Source organism: Cetorhinus maximus, chromosome 7 (genome assembly GCF_964194155.1).
Source record: "Cetorhinus maximus chromosome 7, sCetMax3.hap1.1, whole genome shotgun sequence".
NCBI classification, from domain to species: domain Eukaryota; kingdom Metazoa; phylum Chordata; class Chondrichthyes; order Lamniformes; family Cetorhinidae; genus Cetorhinus; species Cetorhinus maximus.
The window spans coordinates 89,670,797-89,693,728 of record NC_135885.1 but is presented as its reverse complement, the minus strand read 5'-3'; the positions used below and the strand labels follow the sequence as shown (position 1 = coordinate 89,693,728).

Below are 22,932 nucleotides of genomic sequence, written 5' to 3'. Positions count from 1 at the left end.
CATTTTGAGGATCAACAAATCCACCCTGACCAGACCTGTGCTGTGCCGGGCAGGAAGATCTCTGACAGCCTAGCGCTGCTCAGGGATATGATTGCCTATGTGCAGGACAGGGTTGTGGACACCTGCCTCATCAGCCTGGATCAGGAGAAGGCCTTTGACAGAATATCGCACACCTACATGGTGGATGTGCTCTCCGAAATGGGTTTTGGGGAGGGAATTCGCAATTGGATCCAACTGCTCTACACTAACATCAGTAGCGCAGTCTCAATCAATGGGTGGGAATCAGATAGCTTTCCGATTAAATCTGGAGTCAGGCAGGGCTGCCCTCTCTCCCCTGTCCTGTTTGTGTGTTGCATAGAACCCTTTGCTGAGTCGATCAGGAAGGATCCGGGCATAAGAGGAGTGACGATCCCAGGCAGTGGAGGCACTCAGGTCAAAGCCTCCCTGTACATGGACGAAGTCGCCGTCTTCTGCTCGGATCCGCTGTCGGTGCGCAGACTGATCCACATCTGCGACCAGTTCGAACTGGCCTCGGGAGCCAAGGTAAATCGTGGGAAGAGCGAGGCCATGTTCTTCGGGAACTGGGGTGACCGATCCTTTGTCCCCTTCACCGTCAGGGCTGATGGCCTGAAGGTGCTGGGAATATGGTTCGGAGGGACCGAGGCATGCGTTAGAAACTGGAAGGAGCGAGTGTCTACGGTGCAAAGAAAACTGGGTATGTGGGAGCGACGCTCCTTCTCCATTGCAGGTAAGAACCTGGTCATCAGGTGTGAGGCACTCTTGCTGTTGCTGTACGTGGCGCAAGTCTGGCCCATTCCAGACTCCTGCGCGATGGCGATCACTCGAGCCATCTTTCGCTTTATCTGGAGGTCGAGAATGGATCGTGTCCGCAGGGACACAATGTACAAGCCTTTAGATAAGGGGGGCAAAAACGTGTCCAACATCGCCCTCATACTGATGGCCACCTTTGTGTGTGGCTGCATCAAGCTGTGCGTAGACCCTCGGTACACAAACACCAAGTGTCACTACGTGCTGAGGTTCTACCTGTCCCCGGTGTTGCGAAGGATGGGTCTGGCCACGCTGCCGCGGAACGCTCCAAGTAGTTGGACCGTGCCGTACCACCTGTCCCTCGTGGAAAAATTTATGCAGAGAAACACCTTTGACCACAAGTCCATCAGGCAGTGGTCGGCACGTAACGTCTTAGTTTCCTGCAGGAAAAGGAGAGGGTGGATCCTGTGGGATGGTTCCCTGAGCGGACTGTCAAAGTCATTTGGCAGAATGCCTCATCGCCAGAACTTTCCAACAAGCACCAAGATGTAGCTTGGCTGGTGGTGAGAAAGGCCCTCCCCGTCAGATCCTTCCAACATGCCAGGAGTCTCACCCCCTCTGCACGTTGCCCTCGAGGTGGCTGTGGTGGGGATGAGACTGTTGTTCACCTCCTTGTGGATTGTGCCTTTGCAAAGAAGGTCTGGAGAGAGATGCAGTGGTTTCTGTCAAGGTTCATCCCGAGCAGTTCTGTGACACAGGACTCTGTGCTCTATGGGCTGTTCCCAGGGACACACACCGAGACAAACATCAACTGCAGCTGGAGGATCATCAACTCGATGAAAGATGCTCTTTGGTCTGCCCGAAACTTGTTGGTCTTCCAGCGCAAAGAGTTGTCCCCGACCGAGTGTTGCAGACTGGCACTTTCCAAAGTCCAGGACTACGTGCTGAGGGATACACTAAAGCTTGGGGCAGCCGCCACAAAGGCGCAATGGGGAAAGGTCGCTGTCCAAGACCTTTCTGCTCAGTGCACCGAGGGGCTGGGAACTGTTGAGAGCCCCTTGGGTTGTACAGTTCAAAATGAATGTATGTATTGAATACTAATTGTATTATAATTGTATTGAAGCACCTCAGACTGCAACATGATGTATGTAATGACCATATTGAAATTATTGTAATATTCATTGTTTGTACTGATGCACCTCGTGATCCATGTCTATAGGTTAAATCTGATTGTACTTTTGTGATGGTGATTTTGAAATGTTTTGGAATGTTCTTCCAGATATTTTATGAATTAAGTATATTTTTCAAAAAAAAACAACCTATTCCAATTCCGATAAGTGAATCTACAGGCCGCCAATATAGTACTGGCTTGGAGGCAGTGAGATGCAGTGGGCTGCTCATGGGGTTCCCACAGCATGCTAAAGGGGCCAGCTCCCTCAGTGTGGACAATTGAACTTGACATTCCACTGCAGGATTGGCAACTTGGGTGGTGCATTTAACTAGATGGTCGCTCGATAGGTTAAATTTGTGGTAGTATCCTTTTGGCAGAGAGAAAACAGATAAACAATGCAAATTTGTTACTTTGTCTTTATTTACCTTAATTTGTTACATTTGCATATTGTCAGCATTCATAGATCCTTTTGGCAGAGAGAAAACAGATAAACAATGCAAATTTGTTACTTTGTCTTTATTTACCTTAATTTGTTACATTTGCATATTGTCAGCATTCACAGATTCTGAATTCACTTTGATGATTCTTTGTTCGATTATTTCCAGAACATGGGGACCATTATCCATTTGATGGAGCTAATGGATTACTGGCCCACGCTTTTCCTCCTGCAGCAGGCCTTGGAGGAGACACTCACTTTGATGAGGATGAAACCTGGACAATGGGATCAAATGGTACAAAAATTGACCAATGTTATTAATTAGTGGAGAAAATGTGAACAAACTAATAGGATGTTTCTAGTTGGAAAACAATTCATGTAGCTATTGGCTAGTGATGTTAATTGTGAGAGTATTTTTCCCTTGTAATATGTTAAAGTAAGATTCCCTGATGCCCACATAAGTGCAGCCTTAAGAACTACAATTTAATTTTATGTCACCAAGAAATGTCATTCGATTATAAATTTGTTAAAGCTTTTCACTGTGACTCATATCTAGTTCTAAGTATTTGTCCAGTTACATTTGGTAATAAATTTTGGGAAAATATTTAAAATATTTAAAGCTATTTAAGGTATGAACCATTCACATCTGAGATAAAGGACAGAGCATTTACATGACATTGAGAGTTACAGTTTATATTCCTGTTACATACCATTAGATTGATAATATTTAGATATTTAGCTATTGGTTTATCATCACTTTAAGTAAGCACCAAAGGGGAATGAGTTTTAACATTTGCTGCTTTGTGACTGTGTTTTATTTAGGATATAACCTGTTCCTGGTGGCTGCCCATGAATTTGGCCATGCACTGGGACTCGCTCACTCTCGTGATCCTGGGGCTTTGATGTACCCCACATATACATTTACAAGTATGAATGAGTTCAGCCTTTCTCAGGATGATGTGAATGGAATCCAGGCTCTGTATGGTAGGTTAAGTCTCAGATAAAGGCAGAAATATTCCTTCCTAAACAATTACTGACCATATCATAACATCATATGACATTATTGCATATAAAGAATGAATTATCTTTATAACCAGCAATTTATTCAGAATAAGCTAATTGCTGTAAATTAAAATATTAAATTTTACTGGTGTTGTGTTTGACTTACTGTGATTGGACATTTTGATTGCACATGGGGCTGAAACACTCGGAGCAATCTTTCAATGCTTGTACCTTTATCTTGTTTATAATTTAAATGATGCTACAGCCCTGAAATTAAATTCAGAAATAAAAAAATCTGTAGTTTTCCACATTGTAGCACCCACAATCTGACTCAGAAATCTATTTCAAATGTTGAGTGCTCTTTGTTTGGTTCCTGACATCAAATCTGACTGTTCAGGAGATGGAACGTGCACATTTCAGGTTTATTGCAATAATAAAAAGGACATTTATCAAAGGCTCAGCTTCCATGAAGGATGCATTGAAATGCAAATCTTAGAGTTAATGTACTTTAATTAGAATTGGACTCTAATCTGGGATTACTGACATTGCCTTGAACAGTTTTTCTACATTGTTTAATAATATGTGGTTACTTCACATAAGGTGCAACAGATGAAATCAACCCAAAACCCAGACCACCACCATCAAAGACACCAGAAAAGTGCGATCCTGCTTTATCCTTTGATGCAGTTGCTAGTCTTCGAGGAGAGATGATGTTTTTCAAAGACAGGTATAAAATATGTTGAACATCGCATAACATTTTTATTAGTACAGTTCCATATTGGAAATGTTTTAACAAAAGTATTTCAGTATTTTTTTGGTAAACCTTCCTGTCTTTTTACCTTCTAGTGTTAGGGCTCTTTTGTCTGCAGTTCTCCACATGTCAGGTTTCTGTTCCATTGAGATCCATGGAAGTGATGATGATGATTTAAATCAAAGTGCTTCATTGGATGTGACAAGAATGAGTCCAACCTGGCTAACCTGGGATAGGTTCCAGTGACTGGTTATGAAGTAAAAACACATAGCAAGAGCTTGCATTTATATCATGTCTTTTATGATCTCAGGATGCCCCAACGGGCTTGAGCGACAATGAGTGTCAGCACCATTGTATTGTAGGAGTAGAATTCGCGAAGCCCTGGAATCAGAAAGCTACCTGCTTTTTTGGCAAAGGAATATTTTAAGGCATGCGATGTACCTAGAAAAACATGTTATTTGAAAAACAATTTACTAATGTTGTGTTACAGAAAAACAAAGCATAAAAACATTATTTGGTGGTATGTACTGAGAATTTATTTCAGCAGTGGCTTACTTTTGATTTATTCCAATAAATCTTTCTATTCATTAGGTTTTTCTGGAGGAAACATCCACAACTGCCTGAGGTTGAATTGACTTTACTCAAATCATTCTGGCCAAAGATTCCCACAGGGATTGATGCTGCGTATGAAAACCTGAAGAGGGATTTTCTTGTTGTTATTAAAGGTTGAGTACTGTTACTTTTCGTGCTGAAGAACAGAGGTGTTTTCTGGGATAATATAGCGCTGGTAACAGCAATGCCACAGTGAAGAGGAACATGGTTTTCTGGAACTTGGGTTAAAATCACATTTTTAGCACACATATTTCAAGATTGAAACTGAAGACAACTTGCTTTTGAAACTATAATCTTCGTTAGGATTGTGCTGGTAGTGATGTGTTATGCTATGTGCAGTGGGCTGAGTTTCATCAGGCAGAACCAAGAAGAGACAGAAAAGGACCTCTCTAGAACTGCAGCTCTTGCAAAAAGAAATCAATGTGAGCGCAAGATTAGGAGAGGATTGGAACTAGGTTGGCTGTCCAGCATCTTAGTTAAGAAATGGTGCCCATATGAGGGGACATTGAGTCTAAGAACAAAACATATTTATTAATATGAAGATGGTAACGTAATTTCTGTAATCCTATAGGGAATAAATATTGGGCCATCAATGGCTATGATATCATGCCAGGTTACCCAAAGAACATCTACCGATTTGGTATTCCAAGATCAGTCAGGAAAATAGATGCAGCTGTTCATATCAGGGAAATTTCAAAGACTTTATTCTTCTCAGGAGACGAGTACTGGAGGTAATGGTTCATTCTTTATACAAAGATTCACGTTAATATTTTTCATCACTGACATGTCATTGTTGACATAAAGTATGTGTTTCTCCTTCCAGTTATGATGAAGGTAAACGAGCTATGGATGAAGGTTTCCCACGCCTGATAGCAGATGACTGGCCAGGAATTCCTCCAAGAGTAGATGCAGCATTCGAAGAGCATGGTAAATTTTAAAAAGCAAACAATGATTGAAGTATTGAGATAGTCAAAGTATTTATGTGCTCTTTTCTGTGCAAAGGTAACATTTAACTGACTTTGCAATGAAATAAATGCACATTTTCTTTTTGTTCAGTAAATACTGCACAGGGCTGCTTAATGCTCAGTGAGTTAAACAATAAGTACATGAGCCATACAGACCATGAAGTTCCTTGTTTGATCCCTGGCCTGTACAGGGATGTCATCTTAGGTTAAACAATTCAATTAGGCAGTACAATCATGTTCAATGCCTCTGGTTTAGGCACAGTAAAGTCAATAAATATTTCTGTTCCTAGTTGCAATTTAGTGACCCCTACTGGACATGTGTGTTTGCACGTGTGTGTTGAGTGTGTGGGTTGTCAAGTGGGAATAAATTGGTAAAAACAAAAAACTACTGCGGATGCTGGAAATCCAAAACAAAAACAGAATTACCTGGAAAAACTCAGCAGGTCTGGCAGCATCGGCGGAGAAGAAAAGCGTTGAAGTTTCGAGTCGAGTCCTCATGACCCTTCAGCAGAACTCAGAGCAGAGTTTTGTTTGGGAATAAATTGGTCTTGGATTTGATGCCAATGATGGTGCAGTACACCCATCACAGATGATGCAAATACTACATTTCTTTGACCATTTAATTTTATGGCTTTTACAAAAATGTAAGATCTTCATGTGATCAGTTTGTGTTGAACTTTGACTCAGAACTCTGGAGTGGAGCAATTCATTTTATTTCTTGTGCATTATTTGGGTAGAAGGGTAGAACTAAGGGTTTGAGTTGAGGGTTATCTTTTATATTTTTGTTTTTCAGGATCTATTTACTTCTTCTCTGGATCCGTTCACTTCCTGTTCAACATCAGAGCGCAACGAGTACTTCAGATTTCCAGAATCAACCAATGGGTGGGCTGTTAGATACATGCCTTACAAAGCTGATAGCCTCTCGCCATTAATCTAACACATGATCCAACACAACTATACCAAAAATGTTGATTTATTGAACCTTCAATAGCTAATAAACCATCATAAACAGCTTATAAAAAGTCACACAGCATGGCTATTTTAAATGGTTCTATATACTATTGTATTGAGGAGCTATTGCAAACAGATACACTGTTTGAAATAATTTAATATAATTCTATTTTTTTGTACTTGTCATTTCTACATGTTATTTATTGTATATCTATGTGACATATTTAGTTTACAAAATAGTTTTTAATAATTTGATATTTACGCTGCACCTCATGGGCAGAATTTGTCATCTTGTGGGCGGGCGGGCACCCAACCCGAACGGGAGTGAAATAGTGCATGATGATGTTGGGCGGGCATCCTGATGTCATCGTGCACTCTTGCGATATTTTGCTCAGCAGGCGCGTGGGAGAGGTGGCAGTGCGCCCGCTGACAATTAAGAGGCCTATTAAGGGCCTTAATCAATTAATTAAATTTAATATTTTGCTGCCCATCCAACTGTTTGGTTGGCGAGCGGATGGATAGGCCAGGCGGCCTTTGCATTTTTAAAGAAACCTCATCCACAGGTGGGAATGAGGTTTTGGACGGTAAATAAAAAAACAATAAAGATTTTTAAAACACATTTTCCGCATGTTCCCGTTCATGTGACAGAGTCACGTGTGGGGGGGACATAATTTCCTTATTTTTGAATTCTTTCTTTTTCAGGTTAAAATCTTCAGCTCCCTGAGGCAGCTCTGTGCCTTCAGGGAGCTCTCACTGAGCTCACCTCCACGCGTGCGCACACTTCAGCGCTCACGCTCCTCCCATCCCCACCCCGGCACCACTGAGGTTATCAGCATGCGTTTCATGCTGGCTGCCCGCTAATTGGCCAACCAGTGTGAGATCGCGGTCGGGGCCCAATCGCGGTTGGCGGACTGTTACGCGGCTGCTCCTGGGCACGCTGGCCACGCCCACCCGACAAGGGGAAAATCCTCCCCTATGTGTATATGTGGAAAAGCTATGGTTATGTTAATTTAGTATTGAATAAAAATACTTCTTTATGTCATATGTGTATTTTTGATGAATGCTAACTTTGGCAAAAAAAATGTTTTCATGAGTAAATAATGTGTTGGAATATTGGAACTTGCGCCCCATCATTTTCAACTTTTATATTGTAAACAAAATAAAATGGTACGAAACTTAATTTACTAACTGATACCAAGTGGTTTGTTTCACACGTCATTTGATTTTTAATGCATTTCGACGTTTTAAAGTTAAATAAATATGAAACTACTTTTAAAACATTTTAAAGCTTCTATTCAACGCATTAGTTTTTAAATTGGGGCTACCAGAACCTAGAATCCTCAGGGATCCAGAAATTATCAGGTTTTTATTGCCTTTTATCAGAATTCTGTATCTTTTTGTTTGTTGTCATCCTCGCCCCCTTCTAGATTCAGGACCCCCCCCTCGGCCCCTTAAGGTCCAGTGGCCACTGGACCTCCCTTACCCCATGGCCTCTCCCCCGACATCCCAATTGCCCATTATTCATCCCCCAGGCCTTCCCTACCCTCCCCGCCCTGAGGCCCCCAAAATGTATCTTTCTATCCACTCCTGGGACTTAGGCTCTGTCGTCTTCGTGAAGTTCCACTTCTGTCCATGGCAGCTTCTGGCGCTGCATGGACTAGAGAGCTGCCGGCCAATCAGATTGGCCAGCAGCTCTCTAAGGCAGGACTTCCTCCTGAGCGAGGGGAGAAGTTCCACCTGCAGCCAATCGATGCTCATTCGAGTGTGAAATGGCTGCGGGGAAGGCAGTGTCGGCAGGGATGTGTTCACCACCGACTCTTTGGATGGTGGGATGGGAAACTCCACCATCTGAAATATCCTGGCTTATGTTACTGATCCCGCACCCTATTCCCTTCGCTAAAGGGCATTAGTGAACCAGATGGGTTTTTATGACAATATTTTCATGGTCACTATTACTGAGACTAGTTTTTTAATTCCAGATTTATTAATTGAATTTAAATTCCACCAGTTGCCATGGCAGGATTCAAACCTGTGAAACCAGAACTAGGAATTCAAATATATTTTTAAAAGTTTTCGGTCTCTATGGGGATTGTAACTATTCCAGTCAAAATAGTCCCAGTATCTTGTTTCTTCTTGTAATTATCATTTGTCTCCTTTGGTATCATCATGGTGAATTTTGATTGGCTTTAATATTCTTTCTATAGATACTAAAAACTGAACACACTACTCTATCTACTTGCATACTTTCAAAGAATAATGTATTTGACCCTCTGAATTTTCTTTTCATCCACACACTTGTGCTTTTCCATTAAATGTATACTCTCATTCCTTGTTTTCCACTCAAAATATATTACTTCACATATATCTTCATTAAGTCATAATTGTTGGACACAATAGCGTAGTGGTTATATCACTGGGTGATTAATACAGAGGCCTGGCCCAATGATCCAGTGACAGTGAATTTAAATCAGCCATGGCAGTGGGAGCATTTGAATTCAGTTAATTTAATAAAGCCTAGAATAAAAAGCTAGCATCAGTAATGAAACTGCCAGGTCATTATTAAAATCCATCTGGTTCACAAATGTCCTTTCAGAAAGGGAATCTGCCTGTTGTGAGGATTATGCTCTTCCACTGTGTGTTAATTTAGTTTGTGGGAGTTAGAATCTGTAGGAATAATACCATGCTTCAAAAAAAGCAGCTTGCATTAATTTTGAACTGTGACGTAACTAGAGCTGCAGGAATTATAATGCGAAAGAAATAAATGTCTTCATGCACAGGAGAATGCTGCTCACAATAACAAACCCATGATTGGACAAGAGCTGTATAATTGTGTAGTGCAATGTATACGGAGAGTTCTAATTGGCAGCCTCAGTGGAGCCAGCAAGTTTCCAGCATAATAAGGATTCTCTGGGTAGGAGGTTTTGTATGGTTAGAGAAGAGAAAAAAGCATGAAAGACACAGGATGAAGAAACAAGACAAAGGAAGCTGGAAACGACACAAGAAATTTGAAAATTACAAATGAGTTCTGCTATCCAAATATGATACGGGAAGTATATAGCTCATGTTGCTCTGCAAATTGCTGACTGAATTTTACCTTCAGGGTATATGTCGCGGAAAATGGAGAGAACACTCGGACCCAGGAGGTTTGTCTTGGAAGTCTTTATTGAATCATGATATCATGGAGAGCCCAGCAGCACACAATGGAGCTAGCCGGCACTCTGAGAAGCATTAGAGTACACACATAGTTATAGCAAAAAAGGACATATCTTTTGGCATGCATGCAATAGTTCTTTTAGTTTACAACCACATCTGACACTTGCACAACCCATCTGGCGTCCATGAGTCTGGGAAGGTAGCTTATAGCACGACTAGTCTATTATTTTATGTGCTAGTGAGAAAACGGATAGGCCTAGTTTCAAGGACACTTCGTTGTAATATTCCATTATATAGTTTAACCACTTAACCCTTTGTTATCCTGTATATGTATTTTATTCTCCCACAATCCCTCCTCGTTAATCTTCTAGATTAACACCAATGAGGAATAGGAATTATCATATGGGGGTTCATAACCATAAGGAAAAGGCCGATCTCCGGCAGGATAAAGCTTTATTTTACACCAGTGGGCCTCACTGGGACCAGTGCGCATCATTTGAGGGACAACTGGAGCTCCTCCTAATCCAGTAGAGACACTGTTAGTTTTCCAAGTGCAGCTGCCAGGTTGATAATCTCTCGGGAATTACGAACAGCTCCATAAGAAGGGATAGCAATCATCCAGAATCGTTCAGATTCTGAGATGTCATGGCGATGTAGACGCAGATGCGGGTGAATATCTAATTTACTTATATAGCGAAGATAGGGATTCAAATATGCTAGGTAGCAGCAGCCACTCCAGGTGGGAGTGGTAGTGCCCTTGCCCAAACTTCCGGTATCTTGATTAAAGAAGGAAGATAATTGCGGCATCCTAGGCAGCCAGGGGTATGCTTTTTCCCCACAAACCCAGTACGTACCATTTAGAGAATTTTGAGGGTCATAACTACCAGGGCTAGTAGATATGGTGTTTTTGCAACTACTGTTTCCCAGGTTATAGGTACCGGCTGCAAGGTTCGAACACCAACAGGTGGTGTTTATCGGCTCCTGAGGAGGCTTGATTTTTATCCCATGATCTGTATGGTTCTACCCATTAGCAGGTGGAGAGCGACGGAACCATCCCCTGAACATATTGGATTCTGCATCATCTGACTGGGTGTGGAAATTTGTGAGATCCTTCACTTCTTCCTCAGTCATTGGTTTTGCCTGATAGGTGCTTGACTTACCTCCATGTTGGGGAGTCTGGGCACATATCCAACAGGCGCCCTGTCCTACTTGTCTAGCATAGGCGCGGCATAAAGACAAAAAGGTGTTGGGGTGAGAATCCTTTGGGTATACTTCACGGAATATAGCAAAAAGACAGAATATAGCAAAAGGCAGTATCCGATACATAATGCAAATTAGTTCATTGGTAACGACGGTTATAGGACTGCCGGACAATGTTTTTTACAATGAGTGGCGTGGACCCAGTCTTCCTTCCCTTTAATCTTCAGGGCTGTTCGAGTTGTTAGCAGCACAAGGTAGGGTCCTTTCCACCCTCTCATGCAATTCAGCTGCTGTTTTGCATAGAGGAAAATGAGTACAAATCCAATATTTAGTCCGATGAACTTGCGAGGCTACAGCCTGCATTCATTGAACCGCAGAATTGGTATTCCATGCTCTCGCAAGGACCACGCAGGACAGGATCCAAATCAGAGTTAGCATTCTGATGGCTCAGTTAAAGTTCTTGCACAAGCACTTCCGTCCGAGGTCAGCGTCCGCTTGACGTGTGATGCGTGGATCCACAAGGGCGTCCTTCAACCTTCACGGCCATATGGGTGGTGAGCAGGACTTGGAAAGGCCCTTCGCATCGAGGTTCCAAACCGTTCTTTCTCCTGAAGGTCTTTAATAGGACTAGGTCCCCGGGCTGGTATTGATGGCAATCTTCAATGGTGGGCTTTTTCTGAGCTTCTACTACCTATATATGCAAGCTCTTGAGAGAATTAATGAGCGCTATACAGTATGTAATCATTCCCTCATCCATAGCGTGGATGTCCATTTCCCTAGCAGACAAGGGTGGGGTCACTGGGAGGTACATAGGACATCCCATTACAACTTCATAAGGAGAGAGGGAGGTGGTACAGTTAGGGTGAGAGCGCATAGTCATGAGCGCCAAGGGTAGAGCTTCAGGCCCTTTCAAACTGGTTTCTTCACATAATTTAGCTAGTTTGTTTTTCTGAATACCATTTTGTCTTTCCACCGCTCCAGTAGACTGGGTATGGTATGGGCAGGAAAGGTGATGGTTGCATTGTAAGGCCTTCAACAGTTCCTTTATCACCTTAGCAGTAAAATGAACAACAATTTTACAACAACAACAGCATCATTTCGTCGGGTGGGATACGCCTCCACCCATCGCGAGAACAAACATACTAGAACTAAAACATAATTATATTAAATACATTTAGGCATTTGTATAAAGTCCATTTGTAGGTGTACAAATGGGCCCCATGGCTGGGGACCCGTACCAGCAGTCACTGTGGGCATCTTGCCTTGGTTATGTCATTGACACAACTATGACAGGTATTACTAATACAATGCCTATTAGCATATTACTATTCACTATACATTCAACATTCATTCTACGTACACGTGTTAAACCCCTGAGCTGGCAACCGGTCAAGTCATGATTCTTGTATCGTGAGAGATTCAATAGATGCTCATTAGTTACCCATAAAGGGACTACCCCTTCTTTAGTCTGTCTTAAATGTTCTCGGGCTTGTTCCAGTGCCCAAGATCCATAGATGTTGCATACCTCATTTCTGCTCGCTTCGTCTGAAATATTTTTTCCTATTTCAATTAATTTATTTATAGTCCCCGCATGAGTTTCGAGCACGGTGGCCAGACTTTGGATTAACCAATGATGTCCCTATATTGAGTATTGTAGCAGCATCATTTATCAGGCTGCGCTTAATGTGGTTCCCTCCCAAGCCTGATCGCATCTCGCCATTGAACTGAACTGCTTCAATCATCAATTGGCGCGTCAGAGCCGTATAGAGTGCTTGGGCATGGGTTAAGCACCACTGGGGCAGGACGACACTGGATACATTTAAGACTATGGGTACCAGCTCATGGTGTACATTATCATACAAAACTTCTGATTAAGCAGTACCAAACCATTCGTCGGTCCTGGATGCATAGTTGGACAAGATGGATCAGTCGGTGTGGTTTGAGGGGCTTCAATTATCTCTACTCAGACTGTGAAAGTAGAGGTGGGAGGTGGCTGGGTAGTGGCGGACCTCCCATGCTTGAAGCAAACCCTTACTACAATTTGCAAGCACTTGTTCTCCTACTGTTACATTTATCATTCCCCGTTGCGTGTCGCATTCGGCACTGTCCATGCTGTACCAAAGTTCCTCCTGCGGTGCAGGATGAGCAATGATGATCCCCGACCTTGTTGCCAGTACTGATAGGCCCACAACCAGGATCGTAGATCTGTGGAGACATTAACATTGGCTTCCGTTCTCTGGGTTACCGCTTGGTCAATTGTCATGTATCTTTCTCTTTGGATTTGCCTGTTTCCATATCCTTAATCACCTGTCGGTCTCTGACTTCCTTCCTTAACTCATGCAATTGCCTACTTAATTCCCTTACATTGTCCTGTATTTTTTCTTTCAGTGGCCCTACACCTCCTACTATAATGCCTTCAGGTAATTGCAAGGCCCTTCCTGTTATCATTTCAAATGGGGTGAACCCGGCGGCTCTGCTTGGGGTAGCCCACAGTGCATTAGAATATTGGGCTGTTCCCTGTCTCTTGATTGACGTTTTTTTTTAAAGTTCAGTTCATCCTTTCCACCATCCCTGGACTCTGGGGGTGGTAAGGAATATGGAATTTCTGTTTAATCTCCATAAGATTACACATTTCTTTAATGACTCTCCCTGTGAAATGAGTTCCCTGATCTGAATCCATCTGGGTAGGCACTCCCACTCCTTCCAGTTTACTCTCTCCTGCTGCTGTCTCATGTCAGGCCTCAATTCCTTAAACTGCCAACACAACTCAACAATGCACCTTCTTATCCTATCTTTCAATGGCTCAGTATCTTCACTTCCAGTGATGGTTCTCTCTGGGAACCGCTTAACTCTGCCTGTCATCAAGGTGTTAATCCTATGGTTTTACTTTTTGTAGCTCACAGGCACATTAATATAATTAGTAATACATCTATTTAGCTTTTTTCCAGCTTTCCCTTTACCTGTATCCATCTTGTGGTAAATTGTTGTTAAGTATTATTTCTCCTTACATTTCAATTCCTGAACTACAGATTCCTCATAGTTTTACCTCTAAGTTTTCTTTCCTGACCATGATCATCCTAAGGTTCTCTTAAGTTCAGTTTCTCTATTGTCTTGATTGTTTAAAATGTTTCCTTACTCTTTAGACCATATTAACTATTCCATTTCAACGGGGATCTCTGTCTCTAGATCTTTGCTTATCTCCCCTTGTGCAGTTCCAATGCCTCAGTTGATGGCCAGATTATCAAATTCATTTCCCTTAAAACAGTTTGTACATTATGTTCACTTTCCCTAACTCATTCTCCTACTTTCCTCATACCAGTTTACATATGCAACAGCTACCTTCTTATCTTGTTCAGGTTGCCTGGAGAGACTTTACAATCCAATAAAGTATTCTCATAACAGTTTTGAAAACAGAAATCAGGTATTGACATGTTTTGCTTCCTTTTCTTCTGCTCAAAGGTTTTATTGTCTCAAAAGTAACCCACTGAATTGTGTCTGACCCTTTTCTTTTAGAATTATCCCAGATTCATTAACTCGGCCAAAAATTGGATTTCTGCCAAACTTTGCCAAGGTCTTGAGCTTAGCTTCATATTTTGGGAACAGACTTACAAACACAAAAGCTTGCAGCATTTGAATTAGTGCCAATTGTTGTCAGACCTTTTAAAATGAAAATTCCCTTTTGAGAACTTTATCAAGAACCAAACCTCAAATTTTTAAACTTTGTAAGAACTGTAATTTACACTATCAAAATTAAAACAACCTCTTTTTCATGTGTAATGATTTGTATCCAAGTTATAATTTCCGTATGTTTATCGACACATTCTTTATCTTAGATAGCATCCTAGTGATTCAAAAGTAACCTGTTAAATTACACTGCACTTTACATCTCAAGATTGTCCCCAATTCAAATTCCAGTGCTTTTGGAAAGCAGATTTCCTTTAATATTTAATTCATCTCTTCTTAAGAAACCCCTTTTTATCCATTGGAACCATCTAGACCTAGTGTTTATGTCTTTTCGTTTTCCTAGAATCCTTCTGAATTTCAAGTAATTTCTTTTTCTCCGAATTTTAGGATACGAACTCGTATGTATTAATCCCAATCAGCTTGGAAGCTGATGATGAGGGTTATTCCCTACTAGTCTGCAAGGGGGTGGTACAAGGGTTGGTTCATCTCAAACAAAGGCAGGCCCTGTTTTATCTTTGCACTACCTTCAAATTATGATTTTTGCCAGAAATCTCAACTCAAACCTTATACTCAAAACTTTGGAATATTTGAATAAACTTTTCCTTTAATCTAATATGGGGCTTTCGACTCTAAAGTGCTCAACTACACACACACAAGACAATTCAGGGAAGAAAACACATTAAAGCTCACATACAAATGCTTCATTGCACACAAACAAACACATAGATAAAGGTATGTATCGATACTCCTATAATATTGAACTTAACTCTAACCGAATCTTCGAGTAGCAGTGGGGGAACAAAGGGATCTTGAAGGCTCCACCTATAGGGACCTTCAAACTGACGAAAGCTCACATTTTCTCTGCTGCTGCTTGTAAATTGCTCATTAACCCCCTAGGGGTACCCTCTCTCTCTCTTTCCAGCACAAACAGCTCTTGTAACTTAGATCAATTCATTTTTTTTTAAGTTACAGAAAATTCAGTAGCGGACGATCTACCTCCCTTAAAACATATTATAAGCGCTCAGTTCTGTCCCGATTAAAAGTTCCAGCTGGTGGGAAGCTCTCTCCTTTACTTTGAGTCCATTTAACCCAATCAGAAACATATTAGACAATTTCAGGACCGTAATGGGCACAAAAGAAAACACAGAAATTACTTACTTTTCACCTCCAGGGGTCTCGAACCCCTGGGTATACTACTACTACTTTTTACGTTTTCTTACCCATCTTCAAAGTTCCTGATTTAAGCACCAGTTTCGGTTTGTTCTTAGTACTTTGCGAAGCAGGGAGAATGGCAGAGCCCGCTCTGCTGTTGCGACCTCCTATTTTTCTGAAAAGAAAACACAATTAACAGCGCGGCGCGTTTCCTACCCTATGCGCTCACCGGTGTTTAAGAATCCCTTAACAAGTCCTCCGATTCTTTGGGTCACTTAAGTCTCTTTGGTCGGTAGCTACCTTTTTACTGGCAGTCCCCCTTTCAGCTGGGACGCTAATTCACTGCAATCCCCCTCTCAGCTAGGATGCAGTTCGTACTCTCCCTAACTTAGGAGAGTTGTTCCTCCCTTTCTCCGCGAGGGTTCTTTTTTAGAGATCCGACGGCCCAGGATTTCAATCACCTCTCCAACTTAAGAGGCTACTGGACTTCAGTCGGATCCCATCCTTGTCACCAATTTGTCGTGGAAAACGGAGTGAACAGTCGGACCCAGGAGGTTTGTCTTGGAAGTCTTTATTGAATCATGATATCATGGAGAGCCCAGCAGCATACAATGGAGCTAGCCGGCACTCTGAGAAGCATTAGAGTACACACATAGTTATAGCAAAAAAGGACATATCTTTTGGCATGCACGCAATAGTTCTTTTAGTTTACAACCACATCTGACACTTGCACAACCCATCTGGCACCCATTAGTCTGGGAAGGTAGCTGATAGCACGACTAGTCTATTATTTTATGTGCTAGTGAGAAAACGGATGGGCCTAGTTTCAAGGACACTTCGTTGTAATATTCCATTATATAGTATAACCACTTAACCCTTTGTTATCCTGTATATGTATTTTATTCTCCCACAGTATAATTTTGCCCTTTTCTCTTGATAAAGCTGCTCCATAATTCACCTTGATGTCATGTTCAATCCTGTTGTAAGTAAGATATGCGACTCCAGACCCTCAGCAATGCAGTTGACTCTTAGCTACTCTCTGAAATGGCAAGCTACCCAGTTGTACAAAAACCCCTATGCTTGCAACAACTCACCACTATCTCCTCAAGTGCAATTATAGATGGCAATGAATGCTGGCCATGTCAGTGACACCCAGAACCTGTGCATGAATAAAAAGAAAATTGATCTGCTACCACCTACTCATTCTGCTAACCTCTCCATCTGCTGAATCTTTTAATGTCTGCCTTGCTATTCATCAAGCTTTCTACTTTTATGTTGTCAGCAAAATCTAAAATTACTGTTTGAAATTTACAAGCCAACAGTGGCAGGAAAGCAGGCAGGTGGACCCATAAATTTGTGCGCTATGCTATCAGCGGCACACTGGCCGTCGGTCCACCCGCCCCCACCCCCACAATTTTACAGGCAGCCGGGGAGGCGTCAGGTCGTTGCCTGCCCGTGGCCCAATTGAGACTCTTAAGTGGCCAATCAATGCCCAATTAATACCCTCACCCCCCTACTGCTCTGTTATAACAGGTAGCAGGAGAGGCCTGCACCCAATGTATGGCTTGGCAGGTTTAACCCTACGGGATGCAGCTCAGTGAAAGCAGGGGTGGATGCCTCCTCCTCGGGCATCCAGTGTCAATTAGAAGCCCTCCCCTCCCCCACCTTTTTATGTACCCATGTCCGCCCTCCCACTCCTGCCCTCCCCCACATGCCCCCCCCGCACCTCCCCAAAAAAGTAAAACAGGTAAGCTGGCTAAGTGGAGGCGGGCTCACCTTGGAAATTTATGCTGAGCTCTGGGGAGCCCACCCTCGGGGTAAAATCCAGCCCCATGTTTCCATGCTCAAGTTTCATTCAACTATATAAATCAAGAACAGCAACACTGAGCCCTAAGGCAAACCATTTCCAATCCTTTTCCAATCCGACTACATTCAATGAGCTGGACACATTTATAAAGAGAGAGAGGGTGTGGTGCAGTTTGGCCTCCTCTCATTGAATTCCTCTGTTGACTGTTGGTCTTGGCCACATCTCCTCTTGAATGCCAAAGTTGCAATGCCATTGCAGCACCGATGATGCCATCTGTCATGCTATGCTGTGTGAGGGCAGGAGGAATGGGGCAGCATTCCTATGCCTGTTCTCAGGTAAAATAAAATGATGTGGGCGTGAAAGCTCTGCAGCCCCACCCACCCACTATCTTAACCCCTCCAGCTCACAGCAATCCTGCTGAACACTGTGTGGGGTTGCGGTAAGTGAGGGAGGTGCCGGGTGTCACAGTTAACATTGACATCCTTATTTCATTGGAACCCTCAGCTTGTATTTTAAAAGGTTTATTAATCCTGCTGACTCAAAATCGAAACCTAAACTTTCCCTGCCATGTGACCATAGAAAGGTTACAATGCAAAAAGTAGGCCATTCAGCCCATTGAGCCTGTGTCATCAATATTAATTTAATGCTCTTCAATTCTTGAATTTACTTCTCCACTAGCACGTTGGTGCGATTTTAGTTGATTTGAAAGTTGTCCATTAAGTATTGCCTTCTCTTTTTCCAGACCTTACGGCAAAGCCCATGTAAATGAACTGTTCCCTTTCCTCGGCCCTGTATTCATGTGTTGACCTTCCTAATCTTCCTCTTCATAAACTTAGCAATGCACAGCACAGGAAGAAACCTGGAGATTACTACACAAGGTTTCTTAGTCAATGCAGCACTTAACTCCTTAAACGTCCTCTGCAATAACTTAAATATACTCCTACGCCATTAGCTCTGAGATGGACACAGCTTCTGGCTGCTTTCCCACCCATCTCAGCAGTTTTTCCAACTGCTCTATGTTCTCCTTCACTCAGGAGATATTTAGAATTCCTGTCAAGATTGCACAAGCAGGTTGTCTATTCCTCTGCTTTTGAAACCTTTCATCGTCACTACTCTCCTAGACTAGTAGCCTACTTGCCTTTCACTCTCCTGAGTGATCCCTTTTTCTCTGGTGCCACATGTTTGCACCTATCCCTGTCTTCCCTGTCACACTTTATCAACAAGTATAAAAATGATGCACACAGGTTTCTGGCCACTTCCAGAACAAGTGTCCATTTTGAAGAGGGGTGCCCTCTGTCCTAATCAACTAGCATTACTTAATGGGCCAGTCATGCAATTTGTAGATCGAGTGCTTTTGCTCTGGTAAACTTTGTGGAAGTACTGAGCAATGTTTTGGAAGGTGTTGTGGTGAGTTGCTGGACTTGGCGGTTCATGTTGCTCCATACGGGGAGGGCAGAGGAGTTTTGTGACAAAAGTTTAGGTCAAAATTCTGGGACTCCCTCCCTAACAGCACTGTGGGTGTGCCTACACCGTATGGACTGCAAAGTTTCAAGAAGGCAGGTCACACCACCTTCTCAAGGGCAACTAGGGATGGGCAATAAATGCTGGTCCAGCCAGCAAAGCCCACATCTCGTGAATGAATAAAAAAAATACTTACCCATACAAAGGCTGCAACAGTTACAGGATCGGTAGCTCCACTATCACAGCGTCTATAACACAATAAGCAAATGAAGCAGAGGCTGAAAAGAGGGAAAGCTCTGCAAAGAGGGCACAGGAAGTGGGCTCTCTGCAGAAGGCCAAGTCCACCAATGAAGTTCCAGGAGGACTCTGCCCACTCCACCTCATCCTGGAGCAATGCCTGAGGCACCTGAGATCACAGACCTCCAGCCTCACAGCAGGGTGAGGATGGCGCTGCCAGTGGTCATTAATATCACTGCCAGTGGCTATCAATATCACTGCCAGTGGCCATCAACATCACTGCCAGTGCCCATCAATATCACTGCCAGTGGCCATCAACGTCACCGCCAGTGGTCATCAACATCACTCTGCTCTAAACTTCTGTGCAACTGGATCCTTGCAGGCAGAAGCGCTGACTTAGTGAGCTTATCCCAGTACACCATCTGTCACTGCATTTGAGAGGCCACTGTGTCTCTGTATGCGAGAGGAGATGAGCGCATTGTTTTCTCTCTAACCAGAGAGAAAGAGGAGGAGATAGCACATGGTTTTGCCATGGTAGTGGGATTCCCAATGGTGCAGAGAAATCTTGAAACTTACTGAGCTGAGTACTACAGAGCCCCTCCAGAACAGTCCAGGCACTGGAAACCTTGTTTTAGCATGCCAATGTCTGTTCTATCATATGGCCGGGGGTAGCATAACTCTCATTGTATGTATGCTGCGCATATGGATTGTGGATTGATGTCATGAACCATCCTGTCAGTGGATAGCCTGTGTCATCCAATTGCCACCCTTCAGTTTGCCTTGGTGGTTGGCATGGGGGATTGCTGCAGAATGAACACATCATTATTGCTGCCAGGATACTATGCACAGGCCATATGAGGAGGGGGTGCTGGGCATCAGTGGAGTCTGTCTCAATATGCTTGGCTGTTAGAGATGGTGAGATGGGGATCTTCCAACTACCTACCACCTATCACACAGCTACATGGCCTACAACATTCATTCATGTTAATTGATGGTAACCACCAATTAATTATGATCATGTGCATAATGATCATTAAAATATTTTTACCCTGGCAATTCTAATTCATATCTTTAATCTCCCACATGTTTCTCTGGAGGTGCTGCAGGACCATGATGATGTGTCCTCACAGGAGGTCACTCTGAGGGTACATAGTCACAGAATTCAGGGAGACCATGCACCTGCTCAGGTACTCACACTGCAGGGGGGCCAGTAAGTAAGATAGTTGGGTTTTCACCTGGTGAGTCACACACACCACAGGTGAATTTGAGCAGATGGTAGAAGCAGGGACAGAAGTGAAGGATTCGCAGCAGAGGGCATAGGATGCTCCAAGCTCTGCTCAGCTAGACACAGATGCTGGACCTTGGGGGCTGTCAACAAACAGGACACTTCTGGAGCAGCAGCAAAGAACTTGCGATGCACTGACAGACTGTGTACACTGCAGAGAGATTCGAGGAGTCTGTCTCAAATGTGAGTCGCAGACCTTTACAATGATGTCTTTGTCCTGCATGGGTCATTAGATGTAACAAACTAATGAATGGATGCAGGCCCTCACCAATGACTTCCACATATGGATGCCACATGAATAGGATTGATGAAATCTTAGATTTGACCATTCATTTCTCACTGATCTGCAGCAAAGTGCTCTCCAGTTTATTGTTAGCAGGGTATTAGGGTTGGGCCATGAGATGGGTGATGGTGAAAGGGGACATTGCACTGGGAACTCAGCTCAAAGCATTCCCACTTTTCACCTACTGTTCTTACTTCAGTCAATACCTCAGATGCTGCCTCATGACTTGATGACTGTGTCTAGCTCAGGGCAAATGCAAGTTGAGCAGTCTCACATTTCCAGAACCTATAGGATGTCATCCAAAAGCTTCTGAGCAGCCAGAGTAGAGATCTGAGCAGCCTACCTCTACTCTACTGAAGCCACAGGGGGTTATACCCCACAGAAAATCTTGCAAGTGGAAGAGTAGAGATTTTTTAGATATGCACATGGGTGTATTACCTAATGTTAAATTGGTAAGTTTGTGTTTCATTTCTGAGCCACATAAATATTATTTTTTTACTCCACTTTTGCATGTTGCCTACTTTTGACTGCTTCCAAGCAAGTTTCCTTTTTACTCATGAGTCAAGGTAAGATAAGGCTTAATGCTGAGAAATGGATGGCTGGGAAAGGGGTGCTTGGCTGATTTCAGAACTGCTTTGTATTGGGGGATGTTGAAGGGGAAGTGGTTTTAATATGTGGCTCCGGGTCAGTGCACTGGTGGGACTTAACTGAACCTTGCCTAAATTAGAACATCTCAGGCAGAATTTTTGCTGCAGATGCTGCATTAATTGCATCACATTCCCTCCTCTCACTCCTCTGGAAAGGTTCTGTGCTCTGAGCCTTGTTCGACTTGAAGGTCCAAACCCAGCCCCTGTGCAATGTTGTGCAGGATGCAGCAAACTATGATTATTCTGGAGACCCTAGCTGATGTCCGTTGAGGGGCCTCTCAATTTCTGTTCAAGCTTCTTCAGTATAACTTCAGCAAGCCAATTGCTTGCTTGATGACACTTCTCGTTGTCACATATGTTACGGAAAGAAGGGGGTTTAATTTACTTTCTGCTCTTGCCACCCGTTCGTAAACAGAAAGGTGTTTTGATTCACTTCCCCCTTGTGTTTCCCAACTCCTCGGTTTTGATGTTATCCAATTTCTATTAATAGCTCCACAGCAAACTCATGATAGGATGAACTCAGAGGGTTAGTTTATTTGCACACATTCAAATTGCAGGAGGGGGTTGCAAAGTAGCTGCCTTTGCATTCATACAGTAAAAGAAGAATAGGGAAAATAAAGATTCACAGTGCAGAGACCACAGAGGAAAGAAATGGTGTTTCACATGGGTTCCAGAGTCCAGAATCAAAGTCCAATGAGGTATTCCTTCATGGAGGTCAGTAGGTTGAAAACTGATGTTGTATAATTCAATTTTATTGTGGAGTTGAGTTCATATGATGAAATTGGCATGCAGAGATGAATCAGTCTTGTAGGCAACGGTACAGACGTTTCAGCAGAAATAGTGTAGGTGTGGCTAGGTATTCAATCTGGGCAGAGCTTCTTTTCTGTGTTGCTGTCAATTAGATGGTAAAATGGCAGACTGAGCTTGCAGTTCTACAAGGCAACATTACTGGTTTCACAAACTAGATGTTCATGTCACATGACTCCCACCTCTTCACAGCGTCTTTGACAAAGGGTGTGTATCCCCCACCTGGGTCCCTGGGATGGTTAAATGTCTCAACCGTTCAGAATTGAAAGGAAGGTGGTGGTTCCCTTTTCCCTAGCAGACAATTAGACTCTGGTTGGACATCCTGGGAAATGCAGATTGCCTTTGTATGGCTCTATTTGAATTTGGTTTGTGCAGCTCATGTGTCATTAGTGTCTCTTCAGAGATAACGAGGTGCAAATTTCTTCAATACTGCCAGACAGATTCTTTTGTTCGAGGGTCACAGACAGACATAGATTCAGCCAACTTAAAAGGCCTTTGTCCAGTTTTTAAAATTTTAGAAATAGCCACAAGGATATCCATATCGATTTTATAAAAAATAA

The 22,932-nt window shown here is 42.9% G+C and overlaps 1 protein-coding gene across 1 annotated transcript in view; it reads left to right on the top strand.

Moving 5' to 3' along the window:
- The window catches only part of LOC144682425 (collagenase 3-like), a 104,620-nt gene that overhangs the window by 5,438 nt on the left and 76,250 nt on the right, over positions 1–22,932 (top strand). The window contains 7 exon segments of the mRNA XM_078544833.1: positions 2,545–2,670; positions 3,198–3,359; positions 3,978–4,104; positions 4,720–4,853; positions 5,312–5,471; positions 5,564–5,667; positions 6,499–6,594. Of these exon segments, the coding sequence (XP_078400959.1) occupies positions 2,545–2,670; positions 3,198–3,359; positions 3,978–4,104; positions 4,720–4,853; positions 5,312–5,471; positions 5,564–5,667; positions 6,499–6,594 (909 nt within the window).